Consider the following 18,369-nt stretch of genomic DNA (forward strand, 5'->3'; position numbering starts at 1 on the left):
CCTTCAAGATTTGTCTTTTCAGTTTTACATACACAACATTGATGAACATGGTCAGGGTTTTGACAGATCTTGTACCTGTTGTACAGCCTTTTGTTCATGTTTATCCATCCATTCCTCTTTCTATACACCGATCCTTTCAAAATCTGTATGTACCACAATTAGTGCTTGAGAAATGGTTATGTTTCGCTATTTTTGACAGGGTTCAAATATATTCCATCAATTTTCCTAACTGGTAGTTCCAGGAATGTGTATGTCATGCAGAAAGAGTAATGAACCTAACTTCATTCTGGTATCTGAATGGTGAAGGTTGATGTTGAATTGGGAATACTTACTGGTCCTGGCTTCTGATGTGCATCTTTCAGAAGACTGCTAGCTCTGCTTGGTACTCAGCATTAGGAGGTCAGTGTTAGGACTGGTCAGTCTGGTGTCAGGATATTGCGAATGGTTGGGACCTGATGTCCCAGTGCTAGACATCACCATAAACTGACACTGCAGACATTGTAGTGATGTGACTGAAAATATTTAAAGGTATATGAAAAATTCAAATAATGCTAGCCATGTTCACTTCATTGTTGATTTGTTTTTAAAAAGAAAGTCAAGAAATGTTTTGATATTTTGATAAGTGTAAAATTTAATAGTGCACTTACAGAACATGAAACCTACAATGAATACAGATTTTCTGTATTTAAGAACAGGTCAAGTTAGTGCCATTTGTTCATTTTCTGATGATACCAACTCGAACACATTATGCAAGTTTCTTTTTCAAAAGTTTATGGATATGTGCTAGTCATATAAAAGGATTCCATATACTTTCTATCACTGTTATAACAAGCTGAAAATATCAGAATCATGGAAATATATAAATACCAGCCTTGTATGTTCCTTACTCAAAACACTCAGCTCAACCTTTTCTGCATCATTCTCTGGCTTTAGTATGTCTCATACCTGAAGATCCGAGCCACACAGGAAAGTCATGTTCAGAGTGAAAATGAAAACAATGGTACAGATGATGATTCGGAGTTATCCAATATGGCTGACATTTATCCAGAATTCCTAAGGGACAAACATAATAAATACAGTATCATTGTGCATATAGATCCACAAAAGTCTGAGTTTGTAAAACAGATATTGGATTCAGAACCTTGCATGACTTCATGCAGTTCAAGTGTTCAAAATGGTATTATCTACAGAACACAAGAGAAAATCACTGACAGCTACATTGTACAAAATATGTATTGTCTTACATATACAGGGGCTGAACAGTTTCACATGGTTAGATCATATTATCTGTAAATGTAGACAAGGTGAGAATAACCATGCTAAAGGCAGCTATATCCAGACATCTACCCCAGTAACTATATGTAGTATGAAACACGAAACAGCTCCTAAAGTCTTTGACCAAGATGACTAGGGCAATAAAAGTAACACTCCAGAGTGTCAGGCAGTTGCACACTCCATAAATCATGACCACTGCAGTGATGGCTTAAACCATAATGATTCCTCCATGTGCATACATCAAAAAACAATTACGAACTTGGAGGCCCAAAGTGAAGAGTTAAAACTACAGTTACATGCAATTAAGTCTGCACAGGGAAGGGTTAATGAGCAAGTAACCTCATGTGAAAGAGCAATTCAGACTCTCAAATAGCAGCAATGTCAGATGCACAGACACAGACAATCCCAGTACAAGCCAAGAGAAAATGTAAAAGGACCATGCATATAAAAACTGATATCCAAAGTAAACCTGCATTGCAAAAAACAGTACCCCCCTGTAAGTTATGTGTCACACCTGGAACAGCAATAAGTGTACACACATGGCCCTCAGCTCAGACAAGGCTGTTGCCTGCAACAACAACTGCATCTCCCTGTGCTCAGACAAATGTGTCAACATCAACATCAGCTCAGTGAGTACCCCATTGCATGATGACATACATATTGATATGAAACTAAATTCAATACAATTGATATGAAACTAAATTCAAAAGGTTTTAACATACGTCACTTAAATGTTTAAGGTATTGTGGGAAAAATAGACTAGAAGATTAAGTTAATGTCTTCCAAGGAAAATAATGTTTTAGGACTCACTGAAACCAAATTAAATGCCAACTCCACTGACAATTTATTTCGCTGTCAAGGCTACAATAAACCATTAGGCAGGGACAGAGAGACAGCAGGGGAGGTCTTGTTGTATACATTAGAGAAGATGTAAATGCAGAAAGGCGACTTGTCTTGGAGTCACATGAAATTGAGAGTATCAAGGTGTAAATTTCTTAAAATAATGCAAAATCATTCCTAGTTGGTTTCATTTTTAGGCCACCTTCCTCCAAAGCAATTTGGAATATTAACTTTTTGAAACAAATGGAAAATGTACTTGCACAGGAGAAAGAAACACATGTACTCTGTGATATAAATAAGGACATTCTCAATACTCAAATAAGGAACAACTGGATGGAATTTATTGAGTGTTAGGCCTTGTCCAGCTGGTAAATGACCACACAAGGGTAACAGAAAAATCAAGCACTCTTATTGATCACATTTATACCAACCTACCAGACAGTGTGGCTTGTGTTAATGTACCGAATGTTGGTCTTACTGACCACTAAGGTCAAATGCAGGAGAAATAAGAACAATACACACAGAACGATCACTTACAGATCGTTCAAAAATTTTAATGAAGAACAATTTCTCATGACCTATATAAAGTTCCATGGAATATGATCCAAACTTTGGATGACATAGATGAAGCTCTGAGGGTGTGGACTGACTTATTTATGGATGTAGTCTCTAAGCATACATCACTGAAAGTTCATCGAGTAAAGAACGAAGTCCAGCCTAATTGGATTACTACTGAAATCCTATATGCCATGAAAACAAGACCAATTCAAGGCTATGGGAAACCATGCACAATATTAAGGATGGAGAAATAAAATAAAAAGTACGATTAAAAAAGCTAAAACAAATTATTATCAATCATTGCTTGAAAACAAAAACAAACTCCATTTGGAAAGTCTTCAGTGAACTCGCTGGAGGAACACACAGTCATCAGACGAATAAAATTCACTCACTTCTGGTAAATGACACCATAGTCACTGATGACACTGGCATTGCAAATGTCTTCAATGATTTTTTCACCAACATTACCTCAAAGTTAAAAGAACCAGTGATAGAACACAACTTTAATTAACTGAAAAATTTCTGCAGCAGCAAAATCTATAAGGTGGTATGTTTCTCTATCCCACCAGTATAAAAAAAATTGTTAAAAAATGTCTCTGAACTTTATACCAAGAAAGCTACAGGACTTGATCAGATTGGTCCATGACTCACTAAATCTTCTGCCTCTTCTATTTCAGATAGCATAGCATTCATAATCAATTTAAGTATTGCAGCCTCATCTGTCCCCAAAATATGGAAAACTGCAAAAGTGACTCCTATGTCATATTTAACCAACCACTTGCTGTTACACCCTAATCAATCAGGCTTTAGATAGAAACATTCATGTGAGACTGCCTTGATCTCCCTAACTGATAAATGGATTCAAGCACTTGACCAAGGTAGAATAATAGGATCTGTATTTGTAGATTTCAGGAAAGCTTTAGACAATGTGGATCATGAGACATTTCCTCCCTGAAAGGCACAGAAAACTATTTTATAACAGTTACATACAACCCTATTTAGACTACTGTAATACAGTATGGGGTAATTCAAATTATAAAAACATAGCAAAGCTGGCACATCTTCAAAAAAAAGCATTTGGGCCAATATCAATCCAGAAAGTACGCAAGGAAAATTTAGCTGGTAGGTTAAATAAAAACATTACCTATTAAATACCTTGTCATATTTACCCCGACCCAGAGTAGCCCAGTTTGAAACATGTATAATCAAGGTAATTCTGACGGGTCATTGTTTGATGTCGAACATTGCTGAAGGCTAGCACTAATCCGTTACGTAAGATTGTTGTGGCTAGAATCGACGGACCGGACATTGGAGTTGCGAAGTCACAGACAGCCAATTATCACCTAGGTGTCGAAATGTTTCCAAGATCAAAAGAAATTGCCTGAAGAAGTGGGAGTGTCCTAACTTCTTTCCCCTGCAAACAGACAGACAGGTTGAACTGGCCGCTAAGACGATTGGACAGGGGCACAGCGCCACCCAATCAGAATCGAGATAGGGGGGAGACCTTGATTTGGGTAGAATGATATCCCTGCGTTTTCCGGCAAAAGTTAGTTCGCTGAGAGAAATTACCCAGAGTGGAGGTTAGCGTAACTCCGAATAGCCATTCGTTATTGGCGGGAAAATCTTAGAGCGGGAAGGTCTAAGTACAGAAAGCTTCAAAAGGAAGCTTTGAGGGACAGACCAGTTAAAGTTGGTCCCGTTGTCTCGGATAGAGAGACCGAGGAATGGAAGGAAGGAGAAGAGGTGAAGTTGAAGTCTGGGAGCGGAGTTGGAGGAGGAGATAATAGAGAGGGAATGGAGAAGTTTAAGTCTGGAGCGAAGCTGGAGGAGATAGTAGAGAGGAAACAGAGACAAAGAAGGAGTTAGAGGAACGGAAAGAAGGAAGAATCAGCGGGAAGAAATAGATTAGTAGATGCAAGGACAGGGGGAAAATCGAACTCACACTGTAAATCACGGGATGAATTAGGCTGTCACTTGGTCGAGGGAAAGACGAGTGATTGGAAGTTATCGTTCTAAATTATCACATTTATTAAATTGTTATTGATTGAATTTCATCTTCGTGTTCTCTATAATTTAACCGTCGGCATTGCTGACTGGGGGCTCAGAGCTGCAAATCTACATCATCACTAATTTAACTTTCTAACCTAACGAGCCAGGGTGGAACTTTCAATTTAATTTAATTAAATTATATTGGGAGAACCCCACCCCAATACGACAGAACGTCACATACCTAATGTGTTTGAGAAAGCCAAATTAACGTACAGGATATCTCATAATAGTGCTCCTGAATATTTACAATCACTATCCCATTATAGGCTACCTGGTAATACTCCCCACCTGCGATCCATGTCTACCAAACAGTATAAAATTCCCAAACCAAATAAGGAGTTCTTTAAAAAAGTTTCCAATACTCTGGAACTCTACACTGGAATAGTATTCCAGTTGAGATTAGAAATGCCCACTCTATTTCCTTCTTCCAAACCCAATATATCCAGTGGTTTCAGAGATGCAGCTAACATAAATAAATTCCTTTGTATGAGGGCCTCAAGGTAGATTAGTTCTTAGCTAAATGTGTTACCCTCTTTAAATAAGGTCATTATTTATTATTATTATTGAAAGGTAAACAATGAGATTATCTCTGTCGTCGATACCTGTCTCCCGATGTCAGGTTTCCATTACTGAAAGAAGTGTTACCTAAGGTACACGTAACACTAAAATTAATATTATATCACTATCTATAAAAGCCGACGTTTACAGGAAATGGGCTCAACAGTGTTGTGATAGTTTTGGGCTTAACGCATCTGTTCTTCTCTTTGATGATTACAAATGGACGTAATTGTCAAGATCATAACATTTAAAAAATCATTTTTTTTTAAAAAAAAGTTTACTATACTGTGGAAATTTGCTCTGGAATAGTATTCCAGTTGAGATTAGAAATGCCCACTATTTCAATCTTCCAAAACCAATATATCCAGCGGCTTGAGAGATGCAGCTAAAATAAATAAATTCCTTTGTACGAGGCCCCCAAGGTAGATTAGCTAATTGTATTACCGTCTTTAAATAACGTCATTATTATTACGGAGTTCTCAAAGTCTTGCCCAGATAATTCCTTAGAACATTTCATTACTATGACTATTAACATTTAACTCGTGGATTATTCTTGGATTATTTTTGGATTTGAGTCTTAAAACCGTAAGTTCTTTTTTGTTTTTACATTGTTTTTCCAGGGAAAAAAAGTATGTTAAATTTTTCAACGCTTGTTTTCACTCTTTTCTTACCGTTTATAAGAGCCTAAACACCTAACATAAGATTGGAGGCCTCGTCCTTGGATTTTTCAATTTTGGCTAATGTGTTTCAGAAAACGTTTTGAAATTTTGAATACCTCTCGTTGTTGAAATCTTTAGTGAAATCTGCAAGCTTTTTCTAAAATGTCATCAAAAGTGGAAATCTTTAAGTCCTACCTAGGACCAATTAGACCTTTTCAGAAAATGGAATTAATTCAACTTCCCAGGAAATGATTTTTCTGAGGTAGAGACTTCCTTAACGAAGCAAGAAATAAAAAATATTGTGACCCAGTACTTGGTAGAAATGAATGTTTTGGATAAAAGTGCTTTGGTTAAGTTTGTATCAGACTCTTGACATAAAAGTAAAGGAATTAGAATTAAAATACAAGATGGACTTCGAATTGAGGAAGCTGGAACTTCAGAAAGATAAAGAAAAACAAATGCAGTTGCAATTGGAGAAAGAAAGAACAAATATTACAAAAAGAACATCTAACAAATGCAATTAGATAAAAAAGGAGACAAAAATGCAGTTACAAGAAAACCAAACGCAGTTTCAATTTGAGAAAGAGGAGAGAGAGACGGGAAATAGAAAGTTGAAGATTATCAAAGTCTCAAACAACTTGTATTACCTGAAGAGTTCAAGAACTGTGTCCATAGTGACATTAAGACTTACCTTGACGAGCATCAGATCAAAACCTTGGAAAATGCTGCTCGTGCTGCTGATGAGTATTCTTTAACTTAAGAATCTTAACTCACTTCTATTAGCCAAAAATCTAAGTGATGTTGGTAAAGGTAAATACTGTATATCTTGGCATACTTGTCAAATGGTAGGAAAACCCAACCAGAAGATACCTAATGGTCATCTACAACCTATTCCAGCCTTTGACGAACCATTTAGTAGAATTATGGTACCAAGTCCGGTAACCTTTACCTGTTGACCAATATGTGTGCGTCAACAAGGTTTCCTGAGGCAATTCCTTTTGAGGAAAATTAAATCTAAAACAATAGTAAAACCATTGATAACGTTTGTTAACAATTTATCCAAATGTGAGTTCTGTTGTGCTAGTGTAACGTTTCTAGGACATATCGTGTGCAATGGACAAGTTAAACGTATAGATGCTAAGGTCAAGGTTATCTCTGAATTCCCTGTGCCGGTTAATAAAAAAGCACTGATGCGATTTTTAGGTATGGCTGGATACTATCGGAAATTGTTCCAATTTTTCTATAATTGTTGAACTCCGGACCTTTTGGACTGCAAAATGCCAGGAAGCTTTTGACAAGTTAAAAGCCATACTTAAAAGCGCGCCAGTTCTTACAGCTCCAAATTTCAGCCAATCATTTAAACTTTATGCAAATGAAGTTGGGGTTGGAGCAATTTTGATTCAAGAAGACGAAAATGGTATTGATCATCCAGTGTGCTATTTTTTTAAGAAATTAAATAAGCACCCAAGAAATTATTCAACAATCGAGAAGGAACGTTTGACATTGATATTTACATTACAACAATTTGAAGTTTACATTAGTTCGGCTCCTCCTTCTGTTGTTTTTAATGACGACAACCCCCTTACTTTCTTCGGCGAGATGAAAAATAAAAATCAAAGACTACTAAGACAGTTTGTTGTTACAGGAATATGATATTGGCATCAGTCACATCAAGGGGAAAGAGTTTAATAGCAGATGCACTTTCCCCGTGTATAACATTGTATTATTTCATGTACACTGTGTGTAATTTAAAAGAGTTCTCTTTAACCTCATGTATCTGGCAAAAAGAAAGCTTTATCATATAAATCATTTTCTTTATGGGGAAGTTTGAGGTATATTTTATTTAATTTATATTTGATTCAATTTAATTGTCTAAGTTTTAACTATTTTATTGTTAACATCACCTGACGATGTATTGTAATTTTGTTTACTAGGAATTTGATATTTTCCAGAAAATTTCAGTTTGACCTGAATCTTTTCATAAATACATAATAATAAAAACACTTTCTATTTTTGACTTAGTTTCTGGCCTTGAGTGAGAATCAAGTAAACAACTTTTTTAAATTCAATTTTGTTGTGTGAATGGTGCTGGTGAAATCGAGGCTGTATTCTGCTACGTGCTACTTGACCCTCATCCAGGAATCTGTTTTGAGTCTCAATTTACTGTATAACCTTTGTTTATAGAGGTTTTTCTTAGTTGGGCTTTTACACTGGAAAGTGTTTGTGACCAGTTGAGTTATATTTGAATATTTATTCAAATTCCTTTTCCTGGAAATATTTGCGTCCTCATACATAATTCTGTGACAAACACATTTCTCTAAAAAAAAATTCGGAAATTCTAACAACGAAATATTATTATTTGTCAATCAACAAAAAACTGTACACAACAGCATAGTACTAGCTATAGTATACTTGTGAATTCTTTAGAACATTACATTACTATGGCTTCTTACTTTAATTTTTATATTGTTTCTCCCGGGGGAAAAAATTTGCTAAATGTTTTATAGCTTGTTTTCACTCTTTTGTTACTTCTTTATAGGGTCTAAACACGTAGCAAGAGTAACATCTAAGTATCCATACAAATATTCAGTCCTGCTACTGGACATTCAGTGGTAGATTAGGGTCTATGTTGTTTGTAGTTGAAATAGACTTTCAAGTGAATATATATGGCAAATCCATATGTGTAGGCATGACTCAAATAAAACACACAACATCGTAAAGCAGCATAAAAAAATGAACCGAGATAGATTCGATTATACTGAGACGTTATACCACTGAGGGGGAAAATGGCCATAAAATTTGTAACATGAATTGTAATGCACATCTTTCTGTTGAGATCACAATATAAAAGAAAAGGGCTCTTAATGACGAGTGTACTGCAAATGACACGTACTTTATCTGTCCTACTGCATTTTCCCTACTAAACATAATGACCTTGACCTTTCTTTGAGATATGGACTTGGCTATTCTTTTACAGCATGTGAACCTGTGTAAAGTTTCATCAAAACATCCATATAAAGAAAAAGGCAATTAACTTGATATTATCATTTTTTTTTACCTTGACCTAGATGGCACGAGAGATGTAAGTGGATACGTACTGAAATGTCAAGTCAGGCATATGTAACATGCTGAAGTTTAATTAATTGCTTCAGTGTTATATACGTACATGGATTGAAGTCACACATTAATATTTTTCACTGCTGTGACATCGACATCGAGGCAGGAGGCATGGCTATGGTATGTGACATTGTTTAATAAGGACGTATGTCATTTTCATTTAAATATATGTGGTTTATATGTTATACAATGATGCAAGTCCAAGTTAAATGTTACCTTGCTGTGACTTTGACCTTAAGGTTGGATTCATAACTATGGAATATATAATAAATATGGCAAAATTTTCATTGTAATATATTTAGCTGTTGGTTCCAAATTTATGTCCACAAGAATACAAGTCATAGAATTACATTTTCGTTTGCCGTGACCTTGACGAAGACGAAGGGGGCATGGCTATAGTTTGTAACCTCCCATCAAAACGTGATATATATAATTCTAAGTGTCATTAAAATATCTTAAGAGGTTATCATTCTTCGATGATATTCAAACAAAGTTCGATTATACAAACATGCTTCAACGATACAAAGCCGCCGTTACTAACCTAAACGTAATCGTAGATCAACTTCATGCATACAAAAAAGGAACTATTTTTAGATGATTGGAAAAAATGAAATAACAGCAAAAGTTGGGACGAGAAAATATTTGACATATTGTTAAAGATAATTCATCAGGTAGTGATGCTATTCATAAGTAATAGCAAAATGATTCCTTAAGAATTTGTTATAAAATTGTTATAAAATAGTAACAAGCCGTAAATATTCCTCCATAATACTGTAAACATTTTAAGTTACTTGTGAAATGTGTCTGATGTAAACATTCATCTGGTATTGAATCATTATTTTTTAATACTTATTTGTTTTTTAAATGTTATTATTTGTTTTCTATTGTGAAAAATGTCTCTTCTCTCCACTATTTATACCAGCTTCCTAAAATCAGTACAATGTTATATCCACGGTTTGTCTACTTTCAGCAGTTTCTTCCTATAATTTTGATCGCATCGTCTATAAGCGAATCATGTATACGTTTGTATAGAAGTTATTTGCACTAAAGAGAGAGCTAAGGGTTTGTGTGTTATGTTTACTTGATATGTTGCAAAAGAAAATACATTTAAAAAAATTTTAAACTTAAGGGATACAAAATGAAACAGTTCTGTCATTTAAAGTATTTTATTCCCATCTCATGAAGACGATAAATAAGAAATAATAAATCCTCCAGAAGCATTACTTTAAGGTCTCTAGTCATCTGCATTTACCGGTCTCTTGCAACTAAACACATTTTCGATATATCAGTTTATGTTAATCAAAGAGCGGTGAAGCAATCAAGATGAGGTTCGAGACAAGTTTGGCATACATTCTTACCAGCTAATGCACAAGTCTTTTCAACTGTTGATCAATCTGATAAAGGTAAATAGCCTGTTGAAATGAAACATTAGCGTTCTATAGTTACTCTTTATGATCGATATTTTCACCATATACGTGTGGGTCTAACCTTTAAAACATGAAACTGCTAAATCTATATCGTGCGCAATGAAAGATTAAAGGTCGTGAGCCAACCCAATTGTGCTCAAAGATTCGGAATTTGTCAGCTAGTGGTTCAAGAAATTCATGAAGACATGTCAGATTTCTTCACAATTCAGAATCCTGCAAAAGCCAATTACATCGAGCGAGTGAAAGGAACCATAAAAGCAGCTCTTCAAATTTATTAGGCGCAATCATAATTAACGTTATCGTTATGGTTGATAATTTCGACAAAGTTTAAACTAATCCACCCCGAAAGCGTATAGCAGAATGAAGCACATGTTTAGGTATTTATAAAAAAATAAATATAGCAAGTTGAAAAGATGAAACGATTTAAATTCGCTTTCATTCACGCAGTATACATAATAAAATAACCGTCATGAACGACTCTGTGTCGTGTATGAACTCTTAAGATGAATAGTCTTCTGGAGGAATTAGCTTTAAAATTTCCAAATGGATCCAATCGTTCGGGCTTTGAAATCAAAGTTTCAAATCTTGGAGCCAAAATATCAATGCAGACGAAGAGATATTAGTAAGAAAAGTATATAAAATGGACGTCACATGTGAAACTATTGAAGCATGAAGAAACGAACGCTTGTAATTTTTTGTGAAAATGTATCCTCATAAAAGTAATCGGATTCGACATATCTGACGACATTCGTCTAATCAGAAATGTACATTGTGTGGTGTGTGGAAAATAAATCGGAAGACTAGACTATTGACTTCGCCTTGAATGCTACATTCAGTAAGAACACTTACCTTGCTTTAACAGTGGAAATGTTGACACCATGAACAATTATTTATTTATTGAGTTTTCACTTTTTGAATTCATCCTTAGAAACATCAGCAAATTTTATATATGATGGCATAGGTGCAATTCAGCATTTTCAAAAAGAATTTCCATTACCAGCAAATGCCGAGTTCCTATTGCGTAAAGGTGACTTATCGATACGATTACCCCGATGATGAATGTAACTTTGAAGAAATAGATCTATCGCCCAATGATGCTTTTTCATGTCGAATCCGTGGTATAGACTATCAGTATGCTTGTAATTTATTTCAACGTTTAAATTGTCAAGTATGGGTGAATATCAGGATTTCTACCTGAAAACAGAACATGTCCTGTTCGTTTGTGAGATGCTTTCAAACCGTTTCGAAAAGTTTTAATCAATGAATTAGATCGATGTCAGTTTTACAGTCCCTCTCGGCTGTCTTTGTCAGCTTGTTTAAAAATGTCATGTCTCAAATGAATGATATTTCTCATAGAAAAAATACGAGGCAGAAGAATTTCTCAAATCTCCAATCGATACAAAGTTGATAACAATCATATTCCAAAATTATTATCCATCTAAACACGTATCTTATGTGCACTATTTCAATACTAACAATTTATATGTCAATATCATGATCAAAAACTTACCAGAGTTTCTTTAGATTCTTGGATGATGAAATTAGAACAAAAGACTACAAAACAAACAATGTTCAATCATTAACCAAAGAATAGCTACCAGCCACAATTTTCAGGTTCTATCAAATATCCAGAACGTCTACATAATCAGGATAATTGCCTCCCTTTGTGTCTTTTTTGCCTCCCTTTGTGTCCTAAAAGAAAAGATATTTAAGATAATTTTATCTCCCGATGCTTAAAGTATATGGAAACAAATACATGGTATGAAAGATGATCCAAACACTTGTCTGCAACAGAAATGAAACCGAATGGGCTTTGGAATAAATGAATAACACAAACACACCGACCCACGCCGGGTGCACTCTGGTTCAACTTTCCATTTTGAACGAAAAAAAACCCCACAAAATATCACAGTTCCACTTTGGTTCAACTTCCCAGATTCATACGGGCAAAACTTCACCCTCCACCATTTTCGTCTGGCTCAGCTACTATCCCTCCAGTTTCAGTTTGGCCCAACAACGCCTCCCACCAATTTCTGTCTGGCCCAACAACGTCTCCCACCAATTTCCGTCTGGCGCAACAACGCCTTCCACCAGTTTCCGTCTGGTTCACCTACATTTCCCCCTCCAGTTTCAGATACAAATAGATGAAACTGTTAGCGTATAATACGAAATACGCTATCACACAAAATACTCAAATACATGTATATGAAATGTATATATATCCACTCTAAAAATGCCTGTAGTCCATTATATCAATGTCCCTGATGATTTATACAAACGAAGAAGAAAAAAAACACATTAAACCAGCATTCTACGTGTGACTTTCTACTCCAGAGTCCTACACGTGAAAAGGAATAAATTCTAACTGAATTGTCTGTTAAACGTGGTTATTTTATCTATCGAAGCTTTATCAAATTTACGATAATAAAATAAGTGTCACGAACACGCTGAAAAGCATAAATATACCACAGGTGCTCGACGCGAGGGAGATGTTAAGAAAAAAAAAAAAAAAAAAAACCCAACCCAACAAACAATAATCTAAAGGAAAAAATCATACAAAGTGATAAAAATACCTTAGATTACCCACATGACCCGTTCTGACATAGGACCCTCTCTATCATAATATATGACAGAGAAAGTACGGAACTTCCAAATACTTCGTTCCACCCATGATCTTCGATTTCCTTCTGCTATTTCTGTCTTTAAAGGCACACGTTCACACTATATGGCCTGTTTTACTCCTGATATATTTTTCTATCCATCAAGTCATCATTGACTTTTCTGCGTTGTACCGAACTGAAGTTACGGGCTCCAAAACGTGCGATCTTCGCGAATTTTTTTATTGTGGACACTTGCGTGCACATGTGAAAACCGGTGACAAGAGCTATATGGACAATGTTTTCAACTCTATGGTGCATCCCTTCTTGAATTACAGAACAGCGGTAGATGCAAAAGTAAGTTTTTCACTTACCATTAACTCGATTCAACTTTAGGAATCCTGTTCCATGCAAGAATTAGATATTGTCTTCTTCACTGCACATACATCGTATACATGCGACTCTGTTTTCAAAATAGGTAAACTATGCGGCACACGCGTCAACGCCGAAATATGGCTCAAAAGGATATACTTAAATAACATCCATGGATCAGAGAATCGTTTCACGATAAAGACTATTGTATCCCGGCAAAATAGGTAATAACATGATCGCATCATGTTAGGAATCATTTGAATGTGTTAAATTAATGACAGTGTACATTAAAAAATAAGACGTTCAAGACCCAGGGGTAAAGTACCCGTGCATGTCGAGAAACATGTGCATCACGATACGAGCGACCTACAGCGAGATGTACTTATTTAGTAACTATTTGTCAAGGTAATAAAACAAGCTACTCTAGTTAACGCTGTACGCGTCGGCAAAAATCAAATATACATTGTCATCGTTTAATGCAAAACCGAATTATTTTCTTGCTTTATTCCGTGATATTCTCCAAGGTGTAAACTTGTTAAATTGGTAGTAAGTAGTAAGACAGGCATTGTTGTGTGGTGAACTATAGAAATTTTCAACTCCGTTTCAACTAGGAATGGAAATGGAGTGAATACATCACTAAACAAATGAGCGATATTAATACATTTCTGGTTTATTATGAAGCCAAGAACTTACATTAGGGTATTATATAACATTTACATCTATTCGATACTTCATATTATCTGGTGCACTGTAAAATGAAAGCTGCTTGTTTTATTAGTACAATATACATGGCGGCCAGTATAATTAGTGGTGGAAGAACTCTGGAAAACCCCAGTAAGAACCACAGACCCCGGGTAGCTACTGGCACGATTTCTCATATACTCACATTGCTAAGCCCTAGATTCGAACCCACGCGAAAAGCGGTGAGATAGCAATGATCAGTAAAGGCAAGAGCTTTAGACCACTCGGCATCCCGGGGCCCCTAAAATAAAAAATGAAAAGAACCAAATGGAACTTCGATTCCACCTGTATTTGTATATGTACTGGGGCCTAAAATGCGTGCATTTGTTTACAATGGACTAGACGAGAAGAAAGCAAACTGTATTAGTAAAATGACTAAGAAAATATCCCCCATTCAAAACCTATAAAGACAAACTGTTCGGAGACACTCAAGTGTGCTACAATATGAGTTAAATACAAATCATTCACATCAACTGTATTCTGAAGGAAAAAAAAGTCGGTCTTTCCAACCGGAAGAACCCATGTAGTTTCACGAAGATGGATTTCATTCGAATGCTGCAGGCTAAATTACAAATTTGTTCGACGGAGGAAACAAGTTCTTACATTTTGGTGCGCTGCCCTAGGCTATATACTTCGTTCTCCAACCTTGACATAGGACTGGCTTGTGAAAGAAAAAAAAGTATTTAACGCATCTTTCACATCAACTGTTTATGCTTTTGTGAATGGCTTGTTTTAATATTAAAGTCAAAAGATAAATAAGAAATAGATATTGATATAGTTTCCTACACCCACATGAAATACTTGCAGTTTGAAATATTTGATCAATCAATCAATCAATCAATCAATCAATCAATCAATCAATCAATCCTCTCTGCGCCGTCTGGTGCTTAAGGCGACAGCAAGGGAGCACCATTTTGGTCTGTCGGCTGCTGTTCTGGGGGGGGGGGGTCTGCAGGGTGAGGCCTCTGGTCTTGAGTTCTCGCTCCACGGTTCGGCGCCAGGTCTCTTTGGGTCTGCCACGGTTCCTTTTCCCCTGTGGAGTCCATCTCAGTGCCACCCATGGTAGTGAGTCAGGGGGCATTCTGTAGACGTGGCCGAGCCGTCTCCATCGACGAGTTGCAATGGTCTCAGCTATGGTGCTTGCGCCCGCATTGTGCAGGAGTTCCTCGTTTGAGATCATGTTTGGCCAGAAGATCCTCATGATCCGTCGCAGGCACTTGGTCTGGAAGACTTCGGGCTTGCGTTCTATGTTAGCAGTGTTCTTCCAACACTCTGATCCGTACAAAAGGACGCTCAGCACGTTGCTGTTGAAGATATGGATCTTCGTGTGGGCGCTGAGGTTTGTTGTCCTCCAGATGGGCTTCAGCACTGCGAAGGCCTGGTTGGCCTTCCCGATTCTTGTGGTGACTTCCCTTGTGCAATCTCCATCCGTGGCGACCTTGCTGCCCAGATACGTGAATTCGTCTACTTCTTGCAGAGGCTGGTCGTTGATGGTGATTGGGTCGCCCACTCTAGTGTTCTTCCTCAAGACTTGTGTCTTCCCTATGTTGACTCGAAGACCTATGGTGCTTGCTGTCTGTACCATCTGTTGTGTCTTCTGTTGAATATCCTGGTGTCTGCTTGCCAGCAACCCGATGTCGTCGGCATAATCCAGGTGATCTAGCATTGAGTTCAGCGTCCGCTGTATTCCTTGCCTCCTGCCCTCTAGTGTGGCGCATGATCCAGTCAATGGCCAATGAGAAGAGGATCGGCGAGAGAATGCATCCTTGCTTCACTCCGGTTTCCACCTTGAATGGTTCAGTGAGTAGGTTGTTGTGGATGACTCTGCACTCAAAGTTCTCGTACAGGGTCCTGATGACGCTGACAAGTTTCTGGGGGATGCCGTAGCGTCGTAGGATCTTCCACAGAGAGGCTCGGTGCAGACTGTCGAAGGCCTTCTCAAAGTCCACAAAGACCACATAAAGGGATCCATTCCACTCATGGGACTGCTCAAGGATCTGTCTCAGAACGAATATGTGGTCGATGCAGGATTTGCCCTACCTAAAGCCTGCCTGTTCCTGGCGTAGGATGCCGTCCACAGCTGTTGTGATGCGTTGGAGAATGATGCGACTGAAAATCTTACTGGAGATGGATAGTAAGGTGATTCCTCGCCAGTTGTTGCAGTTCCCCAGATCTCCTTTCTTGGGAAATTTGACGATGATTCCTGTTTTCCAGTCATTCGGTGCTTCTTAACTATCCCAGATCTTTTGGAGGCTCTGGCAAAGAAGCGGCGGTGTCATTGTGTCTTCTGCCTTCAGCATCTCGGGACATACTCCATCATCGCCAGGTGCCTTCCCATTCTTCAGCTTGTGGAAGGCCTGCTTGACTTCCTCAACAATGATGTCGTCGCAGTTGATGTCAAGGTCCTCCTCTACTTCAGGAATATCAGCGAGTACTGGTGGGTCTGGGCGATTCAGTATGAACTCAAAGTGTTGCTTCCATCTCTTCAGCTTCTCCTCCTCCACTTTGCCGTGAGTTCCATCTTCATCTCTCACTGGAAGGTCGTGGTGCTGGCCGTAGTCGCCCTTCAGCTTCTTGGTGTTCTGGTACACCGTCTTCATGTCTTTCTGCTCTGCTGCTGCCTCCGCCAGTCTCTCTGTGTATTCTCTCCCGTCTCTCCTTGCTGATTTCTTCACCTCCTTGTCTTTTCCTCTATACTCCTTCGAAATTCTCTCTTTCAGTCTTGGTGACTTGGAGTCCAAAAGTCTCTTCTTAATCTGTCTTCTCTAGTCTATGCGAGTCCACGTCTCCTGATATCCACTCTGTCTTCTTACTATTCCTATAACCTAAAACTACTTCTCCTGCTTCCTTCATTACTCTGTTGAAATTGTCGATGGTCAGCGCTGTCTCATCTTCTAGAACACTAAACCTATTCCTTAGGGCCAACCTAAACTCTTCCTTCACTTTTGGATCTTTCAGCTTGGCCACATCGAAGCGCTGATTCCTGGAGACCCCTATCCTTACTTTCCTAAGCTTCAAAGTCACCTTGGCCACCAGAAGACTATGGTCGCTGCCGATGTCAGCGTGCTGCATCACTCGCACGTCCTGCAGGGAATGTTTCCATCGGCCGTTGATGATGATGTGGTCGATCTGGTTCTGAGTTCTGCCGTCTGGTGACGTCCATGTGAGCTTGTGGATGTCCTTGTGCTCGAACAGGGTCCCTCCTATGACCAAGTCATTCTCTTCACAAAAGTTGACCAGTCTTTCCCCGTTGTCGGTCATCACACCTACTCCATGGCGCCCCATGGTCCTCTCTCTGTCTTTATTGTCGCAGCCGACCCTAGCGTTGAAGTCGCCAAGTAGCAACAGCACCTCATGTCGAGGAACGTCCTCTAAAACGGCTTGAAGAGCGTCGTAGAAGGTGTCTTTGTCCTCTTCTTCCGTGTCGTCTATTGGTGCATAGGCCACACCAACAGACAGCTTGGTGTACTTGGAGTTCATCCTGACGTACAGCAGGCGTTCGTTCACTGGCTTCCACTGTAGAACGGTATTGGTCTTGTTCTTGCTGATAACGATGGCGACCCCCTCCCGGTTTTCATTGTCCTTCCTTCCGGACCAGATGATGACTTCTCCGGAGTTCAACTTCTGCTTGCCGGCACCAGTCCATCGTGCTCCTGTTACACCCATGAGGGTCAAGTTGTAGTGATTCAACTCGCTCACTGCTTGTGCCAGTTTTCCAGTCTGGTTGAGCGTTCGCACGTTCCAGAATTCAACTCTGATCCATGCTTTTGGCGTCAGGAGTTCCGCTATCGGGATGGGGACGTCCTTGCGGTTTTGTTCTCCATCCGTCATAGAGCCAGTTGCCTGGTTTGCTTCGCTCCCAGCGCCGGTTGTCGTTTGTTCCTTTGTTGTCGTTTCCGTAGAAAGAGTTGTTTTAACGGGGTGGGGTTGTTAGCCCCACGCCCAACCCTCCTCCTTTTTCAGCTGGGCTTGGGACCGTCCTTGGCGGAAATATTTGATCAGGCGAGTGATAAATGCAACAGGATTGGTTTCCTACGCCTACAGAAATGTTAAATCAAGTATAAAAGAAAAAATAAGATGGGTGTTGTTTTTCATACACCCAAGAAATATTTAGTATTTGGAGTATTTGATCGGGGTGGGTGGGTTATAAACATTGCAGGTATTTGTTTCTTACGC

The 18,369-nt window shown here is 38.3% G+C and overlaps 1 protein-coding gene across 1 annotated transcript; it reads right to left on the reverse strand.

The window, feature by feature from the left end:
• Positions 1 to 16,421: 16,421 nt before the first annotated feature.
• LOC149790400 (protein CFDP2-like) lies at positions 16,422 to 18,024 on the reverse strand. The gene is made up of 2 exons (XM_089973214.1): positions 17,007 to 18,024; positions 16,422 to 16,726 (listed from the first exon to the last, which is right to left on the reverse strand). Exons 1-2 carry the CDS (start codon positions 18,022 to 18,024, stop codon positions 16,422 to 16,424), a joined length of 1,323 nt encoding a protein of 440 aa, XP_089829340.1.
• Between the last annotated feature and the right edge of the window lie 345 nt (positions 18,025 to 18,369).

The sequence above is a fragment of the Sinohyriopsis cumingii genome, chromosome 10 (assembly GCF_028554795.1).
Source record: "Sinohyriopsis cumingii isolate HCF-2022 chromosome 10, ASM2855479v2, whole genome shotgun sequence".
Lineage (NCBI taxonomy): Eukaryota > Metazoa > Mollusca > Bivalvia > Unionida > Unionidae > Sinohyriopsis > Sinohyriopsis cumingii.

Coding starts and splice junctions, on each gene's coding strand:
- LOC149790400 (XM_089973214.1), bottom strand. CDS start 18,024: ATGACGGATGGAGAACAAAACCGCAAGGACGTCCCCATCCCGATAGCG. Junction 16,727..17,006: donor AGTTTTAGGTTATAGGAATA/GTAAGAAGACAG, acceptor ACGACCTTCCAG/TGAGAGATGAAGATGGAACT.